Source organism: Mus caroli, chromosome 1 (genome assembly GCF_900094665.2).
Source record: "Mus caroli chromosome 1, CAROLI_EIJ_v1.1, whole genome shotgun sequence".
Classification (NCBI taxonomy): Eukaryota; Metazoa; Chordata; class Mammalia; order Rodentia; family Muridae; genus Mus; species Mus caroli.
Genome location: NC_034570.1, coordinates 124,880,465 through 124,900,464, shown reverse-complemented (window position 1 = coordinate 124,900,464; position 20,000 = coordinate 124,880,465). Strand labels below are relative to the sequence as shown.

The 20,000-nt window shown below is 51.8% G+C and overlaps 1 protein-coding gene across 16 annotated transcripts in view; it reads right to left on the bottom strand.

The window, feature by feature from the left end:
- Plekha6 (pleckstrin homology domain containing A6) overlaps window positions 1-20,000 on the bottom strand; it is a 134,493-nt gene that overhangs the window by 13,039 nt on the left and 101,454 nt on the right. For 8 of the 16 annotated variants that reach the window (XM_029481839.1, XM_029481855.1, XM_029481858.1 and 5 more), the window contains 14 exons: window positions 17,731-18,213; window positions 16,056-16,572; window positions 15,550-15,636; window positions 14,519-14,572; window positions 10,935-11,015; window positions 9,972-10,040; window positions 8,524-8,604; window positions 8,125-8,274; window positions 7,027-7,122; window positions 5,426-5,537; window positions 5,035-5,174; window positions 4,016-4,165; window positions 2,814-2,943; window positions 2,533-2,639 (listed from right to left, as the gene is read on the bottom strand). In XM_029481839.1, the coding sequence (XP_029337699.1) occupies window positions 2,533-2,639; window positions 2,814-2,943; window positions 4,016-4,165; window positions 5,035-5,174; window positions 5,426-5,537; window positions 7,027-7,122; window positions 8,125-8,274; window positions 8,524-8,604; window positions 9,972-10,040; window positions 10,935-11,015; window positions 14,519-14,572; window positions 15,550-15,636; window positions 16,056-16,572; window positions 17,731-18,213 (2,257 nt within the window). The remainder of the gene's footprint in view (window positions 1-2,532; window positions 2,640-2,813; window positions 2,944-4,015; window positions 4,166-5,034; window positions 5,175-5,425; window positions 5,538-7,026; window positions 7,123-8,124; window positions 8,275-8,523; window positions 8,605-9,971; window positions 10,041-10,934; window positions 11,016-14,518; window positions 14,573-15,549; window positions 15,637-16,055; window positions 16,573-17,730; window positions 18,214-20,000) is intronic. The other 8 variants (XM_029481864.1, XM_029481865.1, XM_021168483.2 and 5 more) reach the window with 6 other exon arrangements.

The following is a 20,000-nucleotide window of genomic DNA, read 5'->3' as shown; positions in this document are numbered from 1 at the left end:
AGAATGCTGAAGAATGTGACCAAAGAGAAACCGGCCACTCACTGTTGGGGAAGAACACCCTTTAAGAGGCCCAGGAATATCTTGCTGAAAAGACTAAGGCATGACTGATGATCCAGTCAAGCATCCCAGGAGCTAGAAATAGAGACAGACCACTCAAGGAAGCTCCACAGACACCCCACAACACACAGGTCCCCTTAAGCAGAGCCACATGCACGTGTGAGAATGCTCTCAGGACAAACTCTGCCAGTTTACAGACAAAATGAAGATGTGGGGGGAAAAGCTATCAGATTTCTGGGGGGGTGAATTGGCTAGCAGAACTTCCTAGCTACAAATGTCAGCTACCCCCTCAAGAAAAAGGCAGGCTGACCCCCAGAGAAAGCCTTGGCTACAGACCTTGAGGCCAGAGAGACAGGTCTGGCAACAAGGGCTGGTGGAGCCTTCACCCACCCATAGGCAGGACAGTGGGCCCCAAAAGGCCACAGAACCTGAGGCTGTGGCTGAGATGTATAGCATTCGGCCAGTGTGCACAAGGCTCTGAGGTTTGACTCCCAGCACTGAGGGGGAAAGCTTGCTTGAGGCTGGAGATGTCTTTATTCCTTCTCATTTCTCCTTTGGGGACAAGAAGGTTATCTGGGAGCCAGGGAGATAGGTTAGTGGCTGAAAGGGCTCGCTGTACAAGACCAATGACCCAAGTTCGAGTCCTGGAACCCACACAAAAAGCTGGATGTGGCGACACCAACCTGTAATCCCAGCATTGCCACTCGGAGATGAGAGGCAGAGACAATGGGATCACCTGGACCCTGGCTCACAGGCCAGTTAGCCTGAGTGTCCAGCCCAGCAACAGAAGTCCAGGAGACCCTGCCTAACAAGGTGGAAGGGGAGAACCGAGCCTGCAAAGTTGCCCTCTGAGAGGGCATCACACATGTACACTGGCATCCACACACATGTAAATGAACACATACATAACTTTTCAAAAGAAAGCTTATCTCAAGTCATTGTATTTTAGAAGCAGGTGAACTTGTTTTCAAGTCCCATGTATAGAGAGGAATTCTGTCCCTTAATGAACACTATCTAGAGTCCCATGCCTGTCATGCTAGAGATGATTCAGAGGGTGAATTGCAGGGCTTATTTTCTTTGTGTGGAGGCAGAGGCACACTGTGCACACATCTGGGTGAGGGTACACTCACTTGTGCATGCCTGGGCAGATGCTAGAGACTGACTCCAAGTGTCTTCCTCAACAGCTCCTAGTCACTTCTTGAGACAGACTCTCACTGACCCTGCAGCTCCCTGTTTTGGCTAGACTGGTGACAGGGAGTTTCTTGGATATGTTTGCCTTTGCACCCCCAATGGTGGAATTACAAGAAAATGCTGTCATGCATGACTTTTGGATGGGTTTTGGGGGATCTGAACTTAGGTCCCTCTGCTTCTGCAGCAAGAACTTTACCTGGTGAGCCATCCCTCTAATCCTGTTTGTCTTTGTTTCTTTTTTTCCTTTTTAAAGGCTTATTTATTGTTATATCTAAGTACACTGTAGCTTTCTTCAGACACACCAGAAGAAGGGCATCAGATCTCATTACGGATGGTTGTGAGCCACCATGTGGTTGCTGGGATTTGAACTCAGGTCCTTCAGAAGAGCAGTCAGTGCTCTTAATCACTGAGCTATCTCTCCGGCCCCCTTGTCTTTGTTTCTTGAGGCAGGATCTCATCCTGTAATCAAGGCTGGGCTTGAACTCACTATGTAGCCTCAGCCTCTCAACTCCTGTCGTTCTAGGCATGAGCCCCCAGGCCTGGCTGGAGATGTGAGACTTGAGAATAAGTCTGAGCTAATAATAGTTAGATGGGATTTTAGTATTAAGGTTAATTACATTATAAATTGAGATTTTTGGGTTCTTGGAATAGAATGAGCACTTTCCAAACAGAACGGCATGAAATTTGGCACTAGAGTTGTTGAATAGTGACCCCAAAAGATATCTTTAAACCATAGCCCCTCACCCCATGCCTGATGCTATGCCCCTTTTTTGGAAGGAGGTTTCTACAGTTGTCATTAAGGTCATCATGAATTTAGGGATCCAAAATCCAAAGAGGGATTTACAAGAAAAGGAGGGGACATTACAGAGAGAGGGTGATGTGACCTGATGGGTACTAAGCATTGCTGGGAACCACTGTTCACAGGAGAGGCGCAGGACAGAGTCTCTCAGATTCCAAAAGGAGCCAACATGGGTGGCACCTTGACTTTGGACTTCTGGCCCCAGAACTGGGAGTATAGAGCTGTGTTGTTTTAAGTCACTAATCTGTGTGGTAATCTGTCAACTTCCCAGAGCCCTAGGAAACTAACACTGTGTGTGTACTTCACCCTGACCTCTGTTCTTCCAGCTCCATCCTGCCAACAGCATGCTATGAGAACGTTAAACACTCTCATGCATTTACGACGCTCATCTTCCTTGACCCTTGACATGTCCACGCGGGACCGTTCTCCCTCCCACGAGTTCTACCTTCTTCCCTAGTTCCGAGTCGTGACTAGTGGGCACTTACCCGTGAGGAGAGGCCATTGGTGAGTCCATTCGTGGTCCTTCTCACCACTGCTGATGGTGTCAACTCCTCCTCAGCAGGAGATTTGGTCCGAGGGGGTACAATGCCAACTACAGGAAGACAGAGCAGCCAGGGGGAATCCTTGTGGGAAGCAGGGCCAGAGCACCTGCTTCTTAAGGAGAGGCCTGATTGCTCTCCCCACTGAGGCCTAGGGTAGGTGAGCACACTCCTCCAGCATGAGGAAGTACCTCAGCTTTCTTAGGCAAGTACGGGCGGAAGCATACCTTTGTTGAGAGCTGCCTGCTTCTCTGCCTCCACCTCTTGTCTGGTGGGTACCAGGTTGATATCTCTAGGGGTACCCAGGGGTGATGTCTGGCTCGGGTCTTTCTTGCTTGTCTCATAGCCTGTTTTGGGCTGGGAGGAAGGGGTGAGAGGACAGACAGCTGGTGTTAGGGTGAACGCTAGAGATTTGGTTTCCTTAATGCCTTCCTTCAAGTCCTTTAAGAGGGAGCGAGCAGGGAAACTGTGCAGATACCAGCTGGTAAGAATGACTCAGAGAGGTCTCTGCCCAACCCAGGTAACTTGGAAAGCCTGAAGAAGCACAGATGGTCTGTGGGCTTTAGATCACAGGAGGAGTCACCAGAGTGGGCTACAAATCCTAAGATCTCTGAGGATCCTGCCAGGATCCACACAGACTGTTTCAAACAGAATCAGGCTGTCCTTGATTCCAGGACTCTGAGGACGTGAAAAAGGTGTTTGTCTGTGGATTTGCGGAGACTTGAGGCCTCAGGCACACTATGAGCCACCTCTTTCTGTTGCACAGTCAGAGATTCTAAGCCTCATAGAAAATTCAGAACATAAGAATAAAACTAGAGCCTGAAACCTCAGCAGTCACCTAGCCGGAAGCCTGGGTGATAGTTAAGTCTTGTCTACTTCATGGTGTAGCAGCTATGGGCAACACCAACTGTTCTGCCTGTCTGTCTGCCTGTCAGCTACACAAACCACATAAAGCAGAGCCTGGCTAACGGGTCTCTCAGTACCAAACAACCAAGTCTAACTGTACACTCTGTCCTGACTAAGGACCCAGAACAGATGCAGGCCTTATACTAGAGGCCCATGAGATGCAGTGAGATCAAGCCAGAGGCAGAACAAGAATAGGAGAGACTGGAGTCTGAGGTGGGCAAGGGGTAGCAGGGGCTGGAGAAGGCGTCACTTCATCTCCTTTGGTTTAATCACGTTGGTAAGGATCTGAACCCGTGATCATCAGATTCTCATGAGCCAGGGGTGGATTGTAATTCATTTTCCCACCGTCCCCAGAAAACAGAAGGGAAGCTGACCTGTGAGACTGTTCCTCCAGGGCCCAGAAGGCATAGAGTTCTGAGGGAATGACTGGGAAAACAACCCCAGTGTTCTACCCTGCCCCATGCCTGGGTCTTTGTCCCATACTGTACCGTCCCACCCTCCAAAACCCAAGGATGCTGGGTACCTGGCCCTTGGCTGTCTCGCCACTTCGATGCCAGGAAGGGGAGTTGGGGTATGGCCAGAAGCGGCTCTCATTGGGGAGTGGAGGGACGGTGGGAGGAGATTCCAGGGGGACGTAGGCTTTGGGGAGGGGTGGCCGAGGTGGGCCAGGTTCCTGAGGCAGAGAGAAGCCAGAGCATTAGGAGGAAGAAGAGCAGCCACTGTGAGAGCAGGAGAGAGAGTTAGCAGGAGCCAGATAGTCTTATCCAGTGAACTATGCCCCAGGACTGGGCACTGCACCCCACCCTGCCCTGGCGGAGCCCCAACTCCACTGGCAGCCCTCTGCCTGGCCCATAAGGTCTCCTCACGGAGTCCTTCCTGCTCACCCTTGTACACAGCTCCCCAGCATTCCAAAGTTCCCCCATACATCCCGGCCTGCTAGGACGTCCCCATTCTGTATCTTTGCCTCCTCTGTCTCTCTTGGGTGCACTCCATTGGGCCTCACACTATCCAGATGCACCATGGTCCCATTAAGTTCTACCCCGTCTTCCACTGGAGTACCAGAGTCTGAACCATGTAATTCATTGCTGAGATTTAACTGATCTCTCCTGTAGGTTGCAACCTGCTATGGACGGGTCCTTGTTAGATGCTGTCTCTCTGAACAAAGGACCCCAGGGCCTGCCTTCCATCCCAATGAGCACTTCCTGACTGACTAGCAAACAGCTCTCTACAGTGACCCTCAACCCCCTCACCTTGGGACATTTCTGGTTTAAGTTCCCATCAAGCATGGGGGAATCTGTGCTAACCATCTTGGGGTTCAGGAAGACTTCCTTGTGGGGCAGCTAAAGAGGGCAGGCAGAGATGGGAGTGAGTGTAGGGGAAACCCCAAGGGAAAACCAGTGTATGAATGATTCCAGATACCATGAGCCAAACGCTAGAATGGGGCCCCTGGGGAAGAGATAGCAGACTGTATGTCCTTTCCTGAGATCCAGAGCTGGTCTTCTCACCCCCCCCCATCTTTCTTGTGCTGTTTTCCCAGCTTACCTCACTGGACCCTGGCTTAGTGGGAGAACCCTGAGAGCCAGACACCATTGAAAAGGGGCTCAGGGGACTGGTAAGGCTGGCAGAGCTGAGAGGGCTGGCTGGGCTGTTGGAGCTGTAGGTGGCTGAGGGTCCAAGTCCTCCTGGGGAAACAGAAGAGGGAGGAATGGCTCAGCATACACACAGACACAAGGGGTGGAGGAAGGAGAGGAGGCCCTCCATGGCTTAGGGTCATAGGCTGGCTGCTAAGTGGAACCCTAGGCCGTGAAGAGAATTGACACTGTAGCCTCTGATGTGTCAAAGAGAGCCAGCTTGAAGGCCTGGGCTTGAGGTTAGCTCTAAAGTCACCCATGGGTCCTTTGGTGTGAGTTGGCAGGGGTGCTGGAGTACCTACCTCTGTGCTTGGCTGTGTCAGTGCCCCGCGAGGGGTTGTTCTTCCTCAGCCCTTCCATCACATCCTGGATCCTCCAGATCTCCTTTTGGATTTGCCGACTGAGCACCTCATTCTGAAATAGCCGCAGAGTGAATCAGGGATGGGCCAGCCCTGCCCTAATAGAGACCCCTGAACTCTGAGCTCCTGCCCGCACATCCTCTTCCTGGGTAGCAATCTTTCTTGTGAGAAGTCTCAGCCTCTTTTGTTTGTTTGTTTGTTTTGTTTTGTTTTTTGAGACAGGGTTTCTCTGTATAGCCCTGGCTGTCCTGGAATTCACTTTGTGGACCAGGCTGGCCTTGAACTCAGAAATCTGCCTGCTTCTGCCTCCTAAGTGATGAGATCAAAGGCGTGGGCCACCATGCCCAGCTCTAAGCCTTTTTAATATAAAATGTGTCCACAGAAAAGCCAAAGCCCTAGAAGCAAGAGTGAGGAGCCCCTACTGAACCTCCTGGGGGATCAGAAGATGTGTTTTGTTCTCCATGGGACAAGATTTCCAGTGCTTTTGGTCTTTGTTTTTGTTTGTTTGTTTTTTAATTTTCACATTCCAACAGCCTAGACATGAGCTGCATTCTATTAGAGCTAGCTCACATTCTGAAATTTAACAGCTGCCACTTATTATCTGTCTTAGTACCAGGCACCAGTCTGAATGCTCACGTGTAATAACTCATCTCATCTCGGCTGCAGGACTCCTTACCATGCACGAGAAGCAGAGAAGAGACTGTGTCCTGGGCCACATAGCCAGTGTCTAAGGATGGGTCTTTTTGGCTCAGAAGCGGGTGCGCTCACCCATGGCCATCGTCCCTCCTACAATGGGCACACTTAAGGTGCAATTGGACCATAGGATGGACCAGAATCTGGGTCCTCACCACCCTGCCCAACCGGAGGCAAATGAGGTGAATTTTGTTATCAGGAGGGAGACAGGATGCCAACCATATCTGGGGAACAGAGTTTATAAAATCAGTTGGAGAAGAGGCAGAGCTTGGTCAGAGAAAATACAAGGGGAAAATAAAATAAAACACAAGTCTCCAATATCTATCCTCCTTCAAACATCCTGCTTCGTACCTATGCCCAGAAAGGAAGCCTTGTTGCATAGATAGATCTTGAACTGCCAGCTTCTCCAGTGTCTGGAGAGGTATTTATATCCACATGTCTGTTTTTAAATCCTTTCAGCAATAGAATCTCCTGCTTCTAACCTAGGTCTCCTACCTCACTAGCTGCATTCCCCGTGAGTCGAGAAGAACATTCTCACGTTGTCATCAAGCTAAAGGTAGTCTTCAGTGACCTGAGGGTTTCTTCCCTTGCTTCCGTCTCTCTCCTCGCCCCATCTCTTCCTGTCTCTGTCTGTCTCTCCCCTCTATCTTCTCTTTCTCTCTTTCCCTGTGTCTCTGTCTCTTTTGCTCTCTCAGAGTCTGTCTCAAGACCAGATCCTTGTCTTATATTGAAATGGGTAAATCAAGAAAGACAGCTACTTTGTTCTCCTTTGCCACCCAGGCTAGAGAAGATACAGAATATATCTTGCCCCCCCACCTCCCCGCCGTCATCCTCATGGGGCCCCCTTTCACCTGGATATCCAAGTTGAGCTGTTCCCAGAGTTCGTCATGCAGGGCAGAGACCTCCGATTCAAGGTTCTCGTACACGGCTGTACTGTTGGTCAGCGCCTGCCAGGGAGAGGGTTACTGAGTGTGAGGGATCATCCGGCCACTTGACATCCCTCTGGGTGTGTCTGTGAGGGTGCCCCCGAAGGAAGAGCTAACTGGGGAGGGAAGGCATGGTGGCATTACCACACAGACGTGGGTCCAGGATGAATACAAAGGGCATGGCGAGATGAACCCACAGTCTCTGATTCCTGAATGCAGATGCAAGTGACCAGGTAGGTGCCTGGCGCTCACGCCCACCACACCTTCCCCACAGCGATGGGCTTTATTCCTTCAGACTAAGTGGTAACAAACCCTTCTTCTTCCTCAGTGTTTCATTTGTCAAGCATTCTGTCACAGCAGCGCAGTGAGAAAAGATGCAACTAACACACGGGGGAAGCCACCTTCCACAAGTTCTACTGCTGGAAAGGGGTCTGGGTCTGGGATCCCTGGGGTCCAAAGTCTGGCAGGAAGGGGACAGGCTGAGGGATTCTGGGGGAGGCTACCACCAACCCTCCTTCCTAGAAGGGCCTGGGCACATCCCATGGCAGACTGAAGGAAAAGCTGAATCTGTTCCCATAGAGAGCATCCCTGTCTTCTGGGCTGTGCTTTCCTGGGCTACTGTTACTCAAACAAGCTGTGTTGAATGAAGGATCTGCCTTAGGTCCCCCTGCTGACAGCAGCAAGCCAGCCAGAGCCTACTTCTACAAGGCAGAGGGCAAAGTGGGCAGCCGATGGGTTAGACAAGCCGAGGAATTCAGCAATTGGTAATCCTCAGCGACACACTGCCCCAGAGGAATCCTGGGACAAATGCAGCCTGTGGGTGATGAGCTCACTCGCTTGCTCGCTGTCTGGGTGGAGGCGCTTTGGAATGAACAGGAAGGCAAACTTGCTGCCTGCGCGTGCCCTCTGCTGTAGGGGTGCCCTTGCAGCACCCCGCTTCTGCAGTCTTAGGAGATATCCAGGTCAGGGCAGCAAGAAAGGGAGGCCAACAGCCACAGCCCCTGCCCCCCCACCCCCACTTACCGTGGTCGCCTGTGACAGCTCCACCCGGATGTTGATGAGTTGGTTCTGCAGAGACTCCTTCTTGTGCAGCAGCTTCTCTGGGTAGGCGGGCTGGCTCCCAAACATCTCCAGCTCCTGGTGGGTTCCCATCAAGGCACTTTCTAGGCTCTCCTAAAGAAAGATGAGAGATGTCATGAGCTGCCCCGTGACCTTCTCTAGGGTCTTTGACAACAGATGCCTGAGCCCCTGGTAGTACAATCAGACAACTTAGCAGAGGTTATCCTCATAGGACTACTGTCCCTGGGAGACAAGACGTCTGAGGAAGACAAAGACCCAACAGCTTTGTAAGGACAGAGACAGCATCACACACCACCACACCCACGCCAGTCCCACCCACAAAACACCCCAGCCGCTGCTCACCTTCTCTGCCCGTAGCTGCTGCACCAGCCGCTCCTGCTCCCTCACTACCTTGTTCTGCTCACACAGCTTGCCCAGCAGCTTCTGGGGGCCCAGAGGAAAGAAAGAAGAAGATGAAGGATGTGGCTTGATGGGGGCTTGGGAATTGGGTTGGCAGGACCCAGCCTCTGGATAACTGCCACTTTTCCCAGCCTTCACCATCACCTTGGAGGCTCTGGGAAAGAGCATAGTGGATCTCCATCTTAGGAAATGAGATGTGATGATTCTCTGAGTAGGGATGGGGAGTCAAGCGCATCCCCATTCTACTGTGGGGGTACAGTGCCCAGAGGATGGAGAAGACAGTGTGGTCTCACCTCCTCAGCTGGGGTTGGGGGCAGGCAAGGTTTGGGAACAAGCAGTCTTAAAATAAGCAATGTAATGTGAATCAGCCCCTCTGCCCACAGGGCAGCCCAGTATCTCTTATCCTGAGACTCCCGAGTTCTCTTTTTTTAAGGTAACAGTTCTCAACCTGTGGGTAGAGACCCCCGCAGGGGTCACATATCAGATATCCTATATATCAGATATTTACATTACAATTCATAACAGGCAAAATCATAGTTATGAAGTACCCATGAAATAATTTTATGACCAGGGGTCATCACAACATGAGGAACTGTCTTAAAGGGTTGCAGCATTAGCAAGGTTGGGTCAGGATGGCTGATGGGAGCCCTCTTAGCTTTGGTCCTTGCCTGGAGAGACCCGTCCCCACCCCACCCCCAGGCCTCTCAGGCAAGGATCCGCTGTTGAAGCGAGGTCAGTAGTAATGAGGAGGCCACAGGCAGAGCCTGCTCTCTTCTGGAGAGTTTTCCACATCCTCATCTCTAATTCATGTCTTCCCCTTCTGTCTTCTTCCTACTGGGCCGAATCTTGCCCTTTGAGGCTTCTCATTTCAAGGTCTTTCTCTCTGGCTATCTATTTTGTCCTTGACCCACTCATTGATCCCATTTGGTAAATGGATCTGATATTGCCATCTGATGCCACCTGGGATATCCCACTGCTTGATGCTCCTGACGGCAGACACAGACCATATCCTCTCTAGCAGCTTGCAGTGTCTACCACAGGCTTGGCACAGAACAGACTGACTGATTAACCATCTAACAGAGCCTAAGTCTTTGCCCTAAGCTGACCCCACTGCTGTAGATAGGGTCCCACAGCTTGGTATAGAAGCATGAAGCAGAGTGAGAGGTGAGGGTGAGGTAGGGCCATGTCCAAAAGGAGAAGCAGGAGGAGGAGGAAGCAGGTGGAACACTGCGTTGTGGTCCTGATGAGAAGAGGTGAGTCAAATGGATGAAACGCCACCAGGAGAGGGAGGATGATGGAGGAAAAGCCCCATGGGGGAAAGCGAAGATGAGGAGGACTACATGACATGAGGAGCACGTCGTGTCAGAGGGAGCAGGGAGAACTGCCCTTACATCTGTGTCTTGCTCGTTTAGCTTGAAGGTGTGGAGGCCATCCCGGAACACCTCTGGGTATGCAGGGACCTGCAGGAACACGAGGTCAGTTACTGCAGCAGGGGAAGACGAGGCTGGGTGAGTGGCAGAGCTGACATCACAATCCCGTTTCCTTTCTGCCAGGGACCACTGCCCATCATGCCTGACACCTCTGTGCCAGGGTCTTAGGCACTCTGGCTGGAGCTGGGAAGGCTGTGACAGCGCAGTTTAGAGTTCATCCTGATCCTGATTGTCTGTGGCTGATTCAGGAGAGGTTGACCACATGACCTGTGTCCCCTGTCCCCTGTCCCCTGTTGGAGGCCTGCTGGAAGGCAGAGCTCTCTGCATGGTAACAATCATGAGGACGCCAGTGACCCCTGGGCAGTTTGTAGAGACAGTACTTGAGAGCTTGGCAGGAAAGAGCATCGGAAACCTGGAGAATCTCTGTCCACGTAAACCGAACACGCCGATTGCTGCACCCACACTAAGCCAGAACTGGCAAGATTCCAAAGGCATGGCGCGGGGAGAGGAGCAGTGAGTGCTGCCTTGCCTTGACAACGCAGCAGTCATCCTAACCTGTTTACAAACCCCTGACATCCTCCCCTCATGCCCCAACCCTAGTAATATCTGTCAAGCGCATAGACAACATGAACAGAGCATCCTGGGCACTCATGCAGGTTTGTAATCCTCAGCATGCAGGAGATGTCACTGTTCGCTGTTTGATGGCTCAGGAAATGCACCCTGAGTTTATCTATGAACGTGAAGAATGGAGGCGGCATGGTGGAGCTGGGGAGAAGATCAGGCAGACTCTGTCTTACAGGAGATGAGGCCTGGTGGGTGAATGGATGGGGTGAGGCGGGCCTCATCCCACATGGAGTGACCCAGTCATGCACAAGCAGCTGAGATGGCATTGACAGGGACCATGCTGGCAGACAGAGGCCTTACTTGCATGAAAAGGTGGGGCCTAGGAGAGGAGTTCTCCACCATTCGGTTCACCATGCTGATGAGAGTCTCGCTCTCGCTCATCTGCAGCGGAGGAAGGAACGGATGGACGATTCACTCAGCCCTGGCTACGGCTGTCTCCCCCCCCCTCCCCGCCCCCCCCCCGTGGCTCTCTGCAGGAAACAGGGGAGGGGCAGCTGCTTTTGGGGAGCCTCCAGCACCCTGACTTTGGCCTTGCCACTTTTCACCCTGTGAACTGTTTCTGGACCAGTACTGATGTCCTCATGCAAATGTCACAGCAGTGTGCTGGGAGGCCACTGGACCCCCACTGACAGAGTGGAAGAGACCCTGCAAGGCCCAGGGACTCTGTCCCAGGGGTGTCGGGCCACACTGGCCAAGCTGTCACCTCCTTCCCATTTCTCACACTGCTTTGGATGAAGACCACACGGTGGGAAAGCCAGTCTCCTCACATTGACACTAACCTGAGCTAAAACAGCAAACCTGGCGCCTACTCTCTGCATGGCACCCCACCCCCAAGCCTCCTGAAAGATTACTAAACAGTTTCCAGAGCTGGGCTGGCAGCATCCATGAGGATCGAGGATGGCACTGGGAAAGCAAACAAGGAGGTCAAGACAAGTGAGCCATGTTAAAGGGACACCAGGTGTCGGAGTGCTGTTCTCTGCCACGTCATCGTTTAATTTCAAGGATCATTGGAAAAGTGGAAGGGGATGTATTGAAGGGGGGTGGGGGAGGGAAGGAAGAAGAGAGGGAGGGAAGGCTAACCAAACCAATCAGATATACCCTCACTTGTCCACCGGTCCCCACTGGGAGAGAATTGAAAATGAAACTGTCAGGGAACGTCCTTGGCTGTGTCCCTTTAACTGTGTGGTCCACAGCAGATGGTGGGAGAAGACAGAAGGGGGGTGTACAGGGGGGGCTTTGGGGCTACACAGTAACTAGGGATGCTCTTCCGGGGTCAGAATTTTATCCACGGTCTCCCCAGCCTCTTCTTCCTCTTACCCTCTTGAGGCTTTGTTTCTGCCATGCTGTGGCCAGAGTAAGCAATCTACAGCATTCTAATTTTTAAAAATTAATTTTCTTTTTACTTTATATGTGCATTTTGCCTGCACGTATGTCTGTATACCATGTTCCCACAGAGGACTGGAGAGGGCATTGGATCCCCTGGAACTGGAGTTCTAGGTATTTGTCAGCTGACACATGGGTGCTGGTAACCAAATCTGGGTCCTCCGGAAGAGCACCCAGTGCTCTTCGCTGTGGAACCATCTTTCCTGCCCCTGATATGTCGTAGTTTCAAAGGCTTTCTACTACCCGACTTTTCTACTCCTGCAAGCCCGGTTAGGGTTCTTCCTTAGTGTCACGGATTTAAGAGGGATTACAGTATAAGGATGAGCACAGGAGTTACAATATCAATATGCCAGCCTCCTTAGTCTAAAGATCTGAAGTCAGTCCAGTCCCTACTACTTAAAGAGGCTGTGTGTGTGTGTGTGTGTGTGTGTGTCTGGGTGCACACGTTTGTGAGCACATAATAGACAAAGGAGACTAGACTCTCCCTGGGTGCCCCCCTGACCCCGTTTCTTTCCCCCCCCCCGAAGAGATTTGCTGTCACAGTGCCCCACAGAGAGCTCCCGCGTGCATTCCGATCTGATTCTCTTACTATTCTGCAGAAGAGCAGGCGCTGCTATGTCTAAATACAAAGAACCAGGAGGACCAAGTGACATCCACCCGTGCTGCCCAGCATGGCCCCACCTGGCTGTGCCAAGCCCCTCATCATATAGGATTGTCTCTAAGAATATCATCCCACAGGCAGGAAGGTAATCCAGAGACGAGTTCTGAAGTCCCTAGCAGTCCTTCCCCTCTGGAAGGGCAAAAGCCACTCTGTGCTAAATGATTGGACAACCAGCCATTGTGGGCAGGGTGAGGTTAGCAGAACGCTACAAGGAGGACAGTCTGCTTGGGAAACCAGTGATGACACTCTGAGTCCTCCCCACCTCAAGGCATGAGAGGTCTTGCTTCCCTCTGGGAGGACACAGCACTTCCCAGCCATGCTTGGGAGAGGGCATCCTGGAGTCCATCACATGACCCAGAACGCTTATGGCATGAATATAATACACTACTTTTGGAGCAAGAATGGGTGCTCCGTGAGGGCCAGGAGCTGGCCCTGCTGACTAAACTCTGGCAATCCGAGCTTCCCACTCACTGCCTAAAGCCTTTAACAAAGATGATCTCACCATAATAGGGAAGCCACAGGAGATGACAGGTCACATGACTGTTACTGGAAGAGTCATAGCAGTGAACATAGTCATCTCGAGGTCACATTTCTGCCCGGAGATTTATGAACTCTGCCCTGATGAGATTTGATCCTAGCCTTGTCTCCTCTCAGATTCTCAGCTACAAGCTGGGTTAAAACCTAAGCTCTGTTATTCACTGTCTGTGTCCTTAGCATATTTTACAATCTCTCTGTGCTTCATTTCCTTTATATGAAATAGGATAATCACAGTTCCCATCCTGTAGAATTATTACAAAAATGAAAGGATTGTGATCTCTTCTATTCAGTCTAAGTCATGGAGGAAACACCAATTATGGTGGCTGCTATTATTATTATTATCATCATTATTATTGTTACTACTGACACCGCTATTACTACTATTGAGACAGGGTTTCACCACATAAATTTCCTTGGCCTGAAACTTCAAACTTACAGAGATCCAGCTGCCTCTGCCTCCTAAGTATTGAGGTTAAAAGCATGCACCACCACCTTAGTTATTCTTAATATTATCACTACAATCATCTCTACCACTGCAGGCTGCATCCCAGGACAATGAATGTGGGTTCATTCATTGCAGACTCCCTGCGGTTTGTAGCACATATCTGCTAGTGGATGGGTTCACTGGCAACCTGTCTAGACCAAGTGTTTCCAGGTGGCTTCCTGTGGAATTAAAAGGCAAAGGAGCAAAGGGGAAAAGCCTGGAGAGGGCACAAGGCAGCTAGCAATGTGTGTCTCACTGGGGTATTCGTTACCTAGTCAGTTTGCTCTGTCAGCCAAACTGGGCTGACACCACTGTGCCTCTGACAAGCACACTGAACTCTCAGAACCGATGAGCTGTGCATGCAAAAGAGCTTTGCTGAGGAATTAACAGATATATGGAATTGATAACATTTTTTAAACCATTCCAGGACAAATCTGTAGGACCTCAGTTGCTAACAACAGAGCTTATCAGTGGTCAGTGGGAAAAGACATGAGTTCCCAGATCCAGGCTTAACTAAAACCCCTGATATCTCAGGCCCACCCTTGTCTCTGCTCTCTTCCCACCTGCCTCTGGGCTGAGCACTGAAGGCTGCAGACAGTGAGAGTCAATTATTCATATGCCCACGAATACACTTCTTTCCTGAGGACAACCCCAGCTGCCCGTGAGGGATCCGGAGGGAGAGGAGAGGAGGGAGCGAAGCCACTTTGTTGGTTCCTGGTGACATCAACAAAGGTTGTCAAATGGCTGGAGAATGTCAGGGACAGGGAGGAGGAGACAGGACAGGGGTATGAGATGGCGAGGGGCACCAGCTCTGCCTACCTGCTGGTCCAAATACTCTAGGTTTCTTTGCAACTGAAGATCTAACAGTTCATCCTACCCGGAGCCCGAGGCCAAAGGGCCAACCAGCAACACAAACAAACAGGAACACACAAAAGAAAACGATAAAAAAACAAAACAAAACAAAGAAGCAGAGTAGTTAAGAGTTAGCTAGGCATGGATAAAAAAAAAGTCTCTGTCATGTCCTTTAAGTGGTTCTGAGGTAGAAGGGGACAGGAGCGCAGGCAGGTGGAGGGAGGAGGGAGGATGAGGGAATTCCCTCCCAGTTCTGTTACCTCTGTCCCACCCTGCAAATCTGATGAGAAGTGTTTCCAATTGTTCTAGGAAAATGGGCTGTTTCTGGAAAGGGGCATTTGCTGTGGATCAAGGCTTTGGAGTCTGAACAGTCGAGTGAGAATCAGTGTGGACGGACAGTGGCTACCCTGGCATCCACCCAGCCTCCTCCACCCTGGCCTCCCTTTGCCGGGTATGAGACAGAGGTTCTTTAGTCCCCAACCCATTTCTTGGAGTAACACATTCCAGAAGTAGAAACAGCAGAAAGGGGAGACACACAATGTGGTCCACCCTTTCTTTCTCAGTCAGAACCCTGTCCCTTTCCCCTCAGGTGGCATTCCAAACAAAGGCAAGCTTGAGGCGACATCAAGGGGGAAAGTCCACATGCTCTACCCTCGAAGTCCTAGCCTAACTGCACCCAGCTCATGCTCCTAGCTAGCCCTGGCCCCTCTTCTTGTGTGCTGGTGAGAAGAGCTGCTCTGAGGGCCTGAGGGCCTGAGGGGCAGGAGAGCACAGGCTCTCTGCTCTGTGCCACAGAGAAGGAGCAAGTGGCCCCAAACTCTGTCCTTGGGGCCCTTGAGGCCTGGTGGGAAAGGAGGAGGTAACCAGAGACTTCTAAAAATATGTGGGCCAGGCTCTGGGCCCAGAGCATCCTGGGTACCTGCCCCAGCTCAGCTCCACCTTGGGTGGATGCAGGAGAGGAGGTCCTGAGATGGAGTGGAAGGGAGGAGAGGACGTACCATCTTATCGTGGACCGTGGGGGATGATGGGTAGTTGTAGGGGAACAGTCCTGCAGGGACTGGCCGCCTGTCTCCCAGGTAATCATACTGGAAGAGAAAGGGGATTGCAGAGGTGAGAGAATACGGCTGGGATGTGGACTTCCCCACCAACTAAAGTTCAAGGTTAAGGGCATCTGTATTCTGCCCCAGAGCAGAGTTCAAACTGAAATGCACAGCAACCCCATTCACAACAATCTGAGTCCTCAAGATTGGAAGTCAGACCTTCTCTGTCCTCTTAGACACGGCACAATTTTCAGTACAACCTGGGAATGGGCACAGAGAGCATGGTTCCTGTTTAGAGCTCCGAACAACCCCCAAGGCAACCTTTTAGGGATGGTACCGCAGGCCAGGCTTCCCTAGGCAGATTCCTGGCTTAGCAGGCCATATCCCAGGTAGCCCAGCATCTCCAGAGCTTTTCAGCAGATGGTCTCGGGGTCTCAGCGGGGAGAGGTGAAGTGGTGGCTCACCTTTGGGGAGCTGATGGATCGCCTCATCACATAGGCAGCGGGATCTGCATAGATGTCCTCACTGCGTGGTGGCAGCCGATCAAAACGGGCGCTAGGTGAGCGCACTGGGGAGTAGATGCGGGCACGGCTGTAGGAGCCCTGGCTGGGCGAGCGGGGCACAGAGTGGGACCGGGGCTGCAAGGACAGGCGGCGCAGGGAGCCAGAGGCGGCATCCAGCTCGTCATAAAAGACTGGCTGTCGGGAAGGGCTGGGGATCCAAACGGTGCCATCCTGCCGCCCGTAGCTGGTGGACTCCTTCCACTCATGAAGCTGGTAAGCGGGTCCACCCCCATTCCGGAAGGAGTGGCGCTTGTCCTCCAGGGCCCAGGGTGGACTAATCCTATCGTAGGCTGGCATGGAGCAGATGCTGTCGGGCCGCACCCCTGGTGGGTAGTACTGGTAATCGTCAGGATACTGGGAGGAGTAGGGACTGTAATAGTCAGGGACCCGGCGGGGCATAGGGTAGAACCTTGAAGGGCTGAGAGAGAGAGAGAGAGAGAGAGAGAGAGGTCATTATAAGGACATATCTCTCCCCACCTGTGCACCCCAGTCACCCCCCCCCCATTCCTCCAGCTCAGAGTACATGCTTGAAAAGATGACCGGAGCCATTGCCCAGGCAGGATCTAGGCTTATCCCAGAGGTGAGAACAAGTCCCATCCTTGAAGACTACACCATTCAGAGTTCAATCTGTGTCTCTTTAAAATGAAATGTCCCTAGCTAGAAGATAGCGCTAGGACTTTTTTGCCATTTACATCTGAGTGTGAACAGATTTGCAGGGTCCTTTCCAAAACAGGAGGTAGAAGAAACGTACCCAAGTGTACCATGCCCCTGAAGGAGGCTTTCTTCTGGTCATACGATGTCAGAGCCGGGAAGCCCCTGGGACTTATAAATGCCCGAGGACCCCATCGCCAACAACGAGACATTAACTATCTAGAAAGGTAAGCTGTTTCAGGGTCTCTCCTGAGGCTGTACCCACAATCTCCAGGGGTCCCTAACCCCGAGCTCATTTGCCCTGACAAACACTATCAAGCTCAGCAAGTCTCCCTGAATATTTGAAAGGCAGACATCAGATAAATCCGTTTATTTATCCGTGGGGCAAACTGGTTATCAAGGAACACCAACAGGAAGAGTGTGGTGCCTGTTTCCTTAAAATGGCGGAATAGCAGCACTGGATTCAGATGTCACAGGATTTGCCGCATGGGTCCGGGGTTAACCAGAGCAGCTTTAGGGCTGCCTGACTCCTGCCTACTGAACACCCTAGGTACACTGCCTCTCCTCTCTTGTCTCTGTCTCTCTCTGTCTCCATTTGAGACAGGACTCATAGAGCACAGGCTACCCTCCAACTTACTTTGTAGCAGAGGATAACCTCAGAACTCCCGATCTCCCCACCTCTGCCTCCCAAGTGCTGAGAGTACAAGAATGCGCCACCGTGCCCAGATCTGTGCTTTCTTTTGAAGGTGGCAGACAATCAGAGGCAAGGATTTGAACAAACTGAGAATCAACTTTCCTGCACAGGCAGCTTCCAGAAGGTTCCCAATAAAGCCATGTCTCTTAAGTTGGTCACCCCACCCCACCCCACCCCACCCCACCCCGTCCCATACCCTAGCTATAACATACCGCCCCCAGGCCACCTCACCTCCGAAGGTCTTCGGGCGGGGGCACGCCTCGGCGCAGGTTCACCCACTGCTGAAGCTGGTTCATAGAGCTTTTGCGCTGGGCAATTTTGTCAGGGTCAGTACGTGGTGGATAGCTCCGCCGCTGTCCCCCAGAGTCCCCATCGTGAGGTGGAAAAGCTGTGCTCCCTGGTCGGCTTGGGGAGCTATACTGCCAGCCATTGGGCTGAGCAGGGTGTTCCCCACCTCCTGGAACCCTCGGGCCATCGGGGTAAGGGCTGCCAGGCTCTGAGGCTGTCTCAGGTCCAGATGGGAGGCCATTGGCTTTTACCAAAGGCTCTTTCTTGACTTCAGGCCTCTCAGGCCTGCGCTCGGCCTTCTCACAGCCCCTGCCGTCCCCCTCCCCTCGAGTCTTGGCCTCAGGCTCCAGCTTGGTGAGATTGTTGTGAGGCGGCTGCTGATGGTGTTTGCTGGGTGGGATGTTCTCTGAGTCTGGCTTCTCGAGGCTGCAGGAAGCCAAGGTAGAGGTTGTCAGTCAGTGGTCCTGGCCCAGCAATGTGAGACAGGGCAGGGGTAAGTGGGTTGGGAGAAGTGAAGAAGAGGCAGAGAGGTAACTGGGGCAGGATAACACCCAATTCTGCTTCCTAAGTCCCGGGCTTTGCTTTATTGCTGGACAATGACCACATAAACTCAACCATCCAGAGAATACTACATTTTCTCTGCCTTCCAGGCCTGTTACCCAAATCACTCTCCCTTCTGCCATGATACGGAGCCCCAGCCCTTGGTTGTGACCACGGCTAACCTCTCCTCATTTTGGTCTTCTCTGGGTTTTTTTGTTCTATTTTTTAAAAAAGATTTATTTATTTTATTTATATGAGTACACTATAGCTGTCCTCAGACACACCAGAAGAGGGCATCAGATCTCATCATTACAGATGTTTGTGAGCCACCATGTGATTGCTGGGATTTGAACTCTGGACCTCTGGAAGAGCAGTCACTGCTGAGCCATCTCTCCAGTCCCCTTGGTCTTCTCTGCTATCTGTCTCCAATCCAGCCCTCCAGCCTAAGCTGGAACGTACCCCAGTTTCACAACAGTAACTGGAGTTAGCCACAGAGACTGGCTACAGTCTTGGCGTCTTAAAGATTCTTCACTGGCAGAAAGGACAGATTATCACCTTCCTGGGGGAAGGGGGCGGGGCTGCTATGAGATGAACCATGGTGGGCATCAGGGGGACAAGTGGCTGACTCCAAGCAGGTAAACACCAAGTTCCCCGCTCCAGAGCACAGCCCTTCTGGGGGTAACTTGGTTAGAATGTGGGCTCCATAAGGGACAGAGCATGTCGGGTTTCCTCCCTCATGCTCCCAGGGCCTGGCACAGGATCTGTGTCTTGGTTACTTTGGTCTGTTTATTGTTTGTCAACCTGACACAAGCTAGAGATATTTGAGCAGAGAAAATCTAAAGAGATTCCGCCATAACACTGGTCTCTAGGAATGTTTGCTCAGAGTTTTCTTGGTTGATGATATGGGAAGGACCAGCCTGTCGTGGGCAGTGCCACCCCTTGGCAGGTGGTCCTGGACGGTGTAAAAGAAAGCAGGCTGAACAAGCCACGGTGGAACAAGCCAGGAAGCAGCGTTTCTCCACAGCATGGGCTTCAGTTCCTGCCTTCAGGCTCCTGCTCTGAGCTCCTGCTCTGACTTCCCTGCTTTGGTCAGTGTTTATCATAGCAGCAGAAACACAGACCTGTACAGTCTGTTTTCTTCCTAGCAGATCTGGGAGATGGATGAATAAAGGCCTAGACCAGTGCAGAGATGGGCCCTTGAGACAACTTCTCCTCAGAGCTTCCTGTCAAGCTTCCTTGATGACACACTGAGGGTTAAACATAGCCAGAAGTCTACACAGGGAGACCCTTTCTCCACTCAGGCCAGACCTGAGTGAGACCTTTCCTCTGGGTCCCCATTCGCTTAACTCAGGGCTGCACACAGGGGAAGGAGAGGTGGGCACTGAGCCAGCGAGTGACAGGCACTGTGGGCCGTGTGCTGTGTTTTCACACACAATCTGCAGGACGAATCAACTGCTAGATTTGAGAAGAGAAAAATCAGGTCCTGAAAGGTTAAGTCACTCACCCTGAGGTCACACTATGGCCAAGTGACTAACCTGTGATTCAAGCCTGATTGCATTTTCCTCCAACGTGTTTGACGCAAACAGCCTAGGACAGCTAGTGAATGACCCTCACCTTTGGCTCCTAGCCAAGCTTTGAGAATTCTCTGCAGGCTCCCCCCCCCCCCCCCCCCC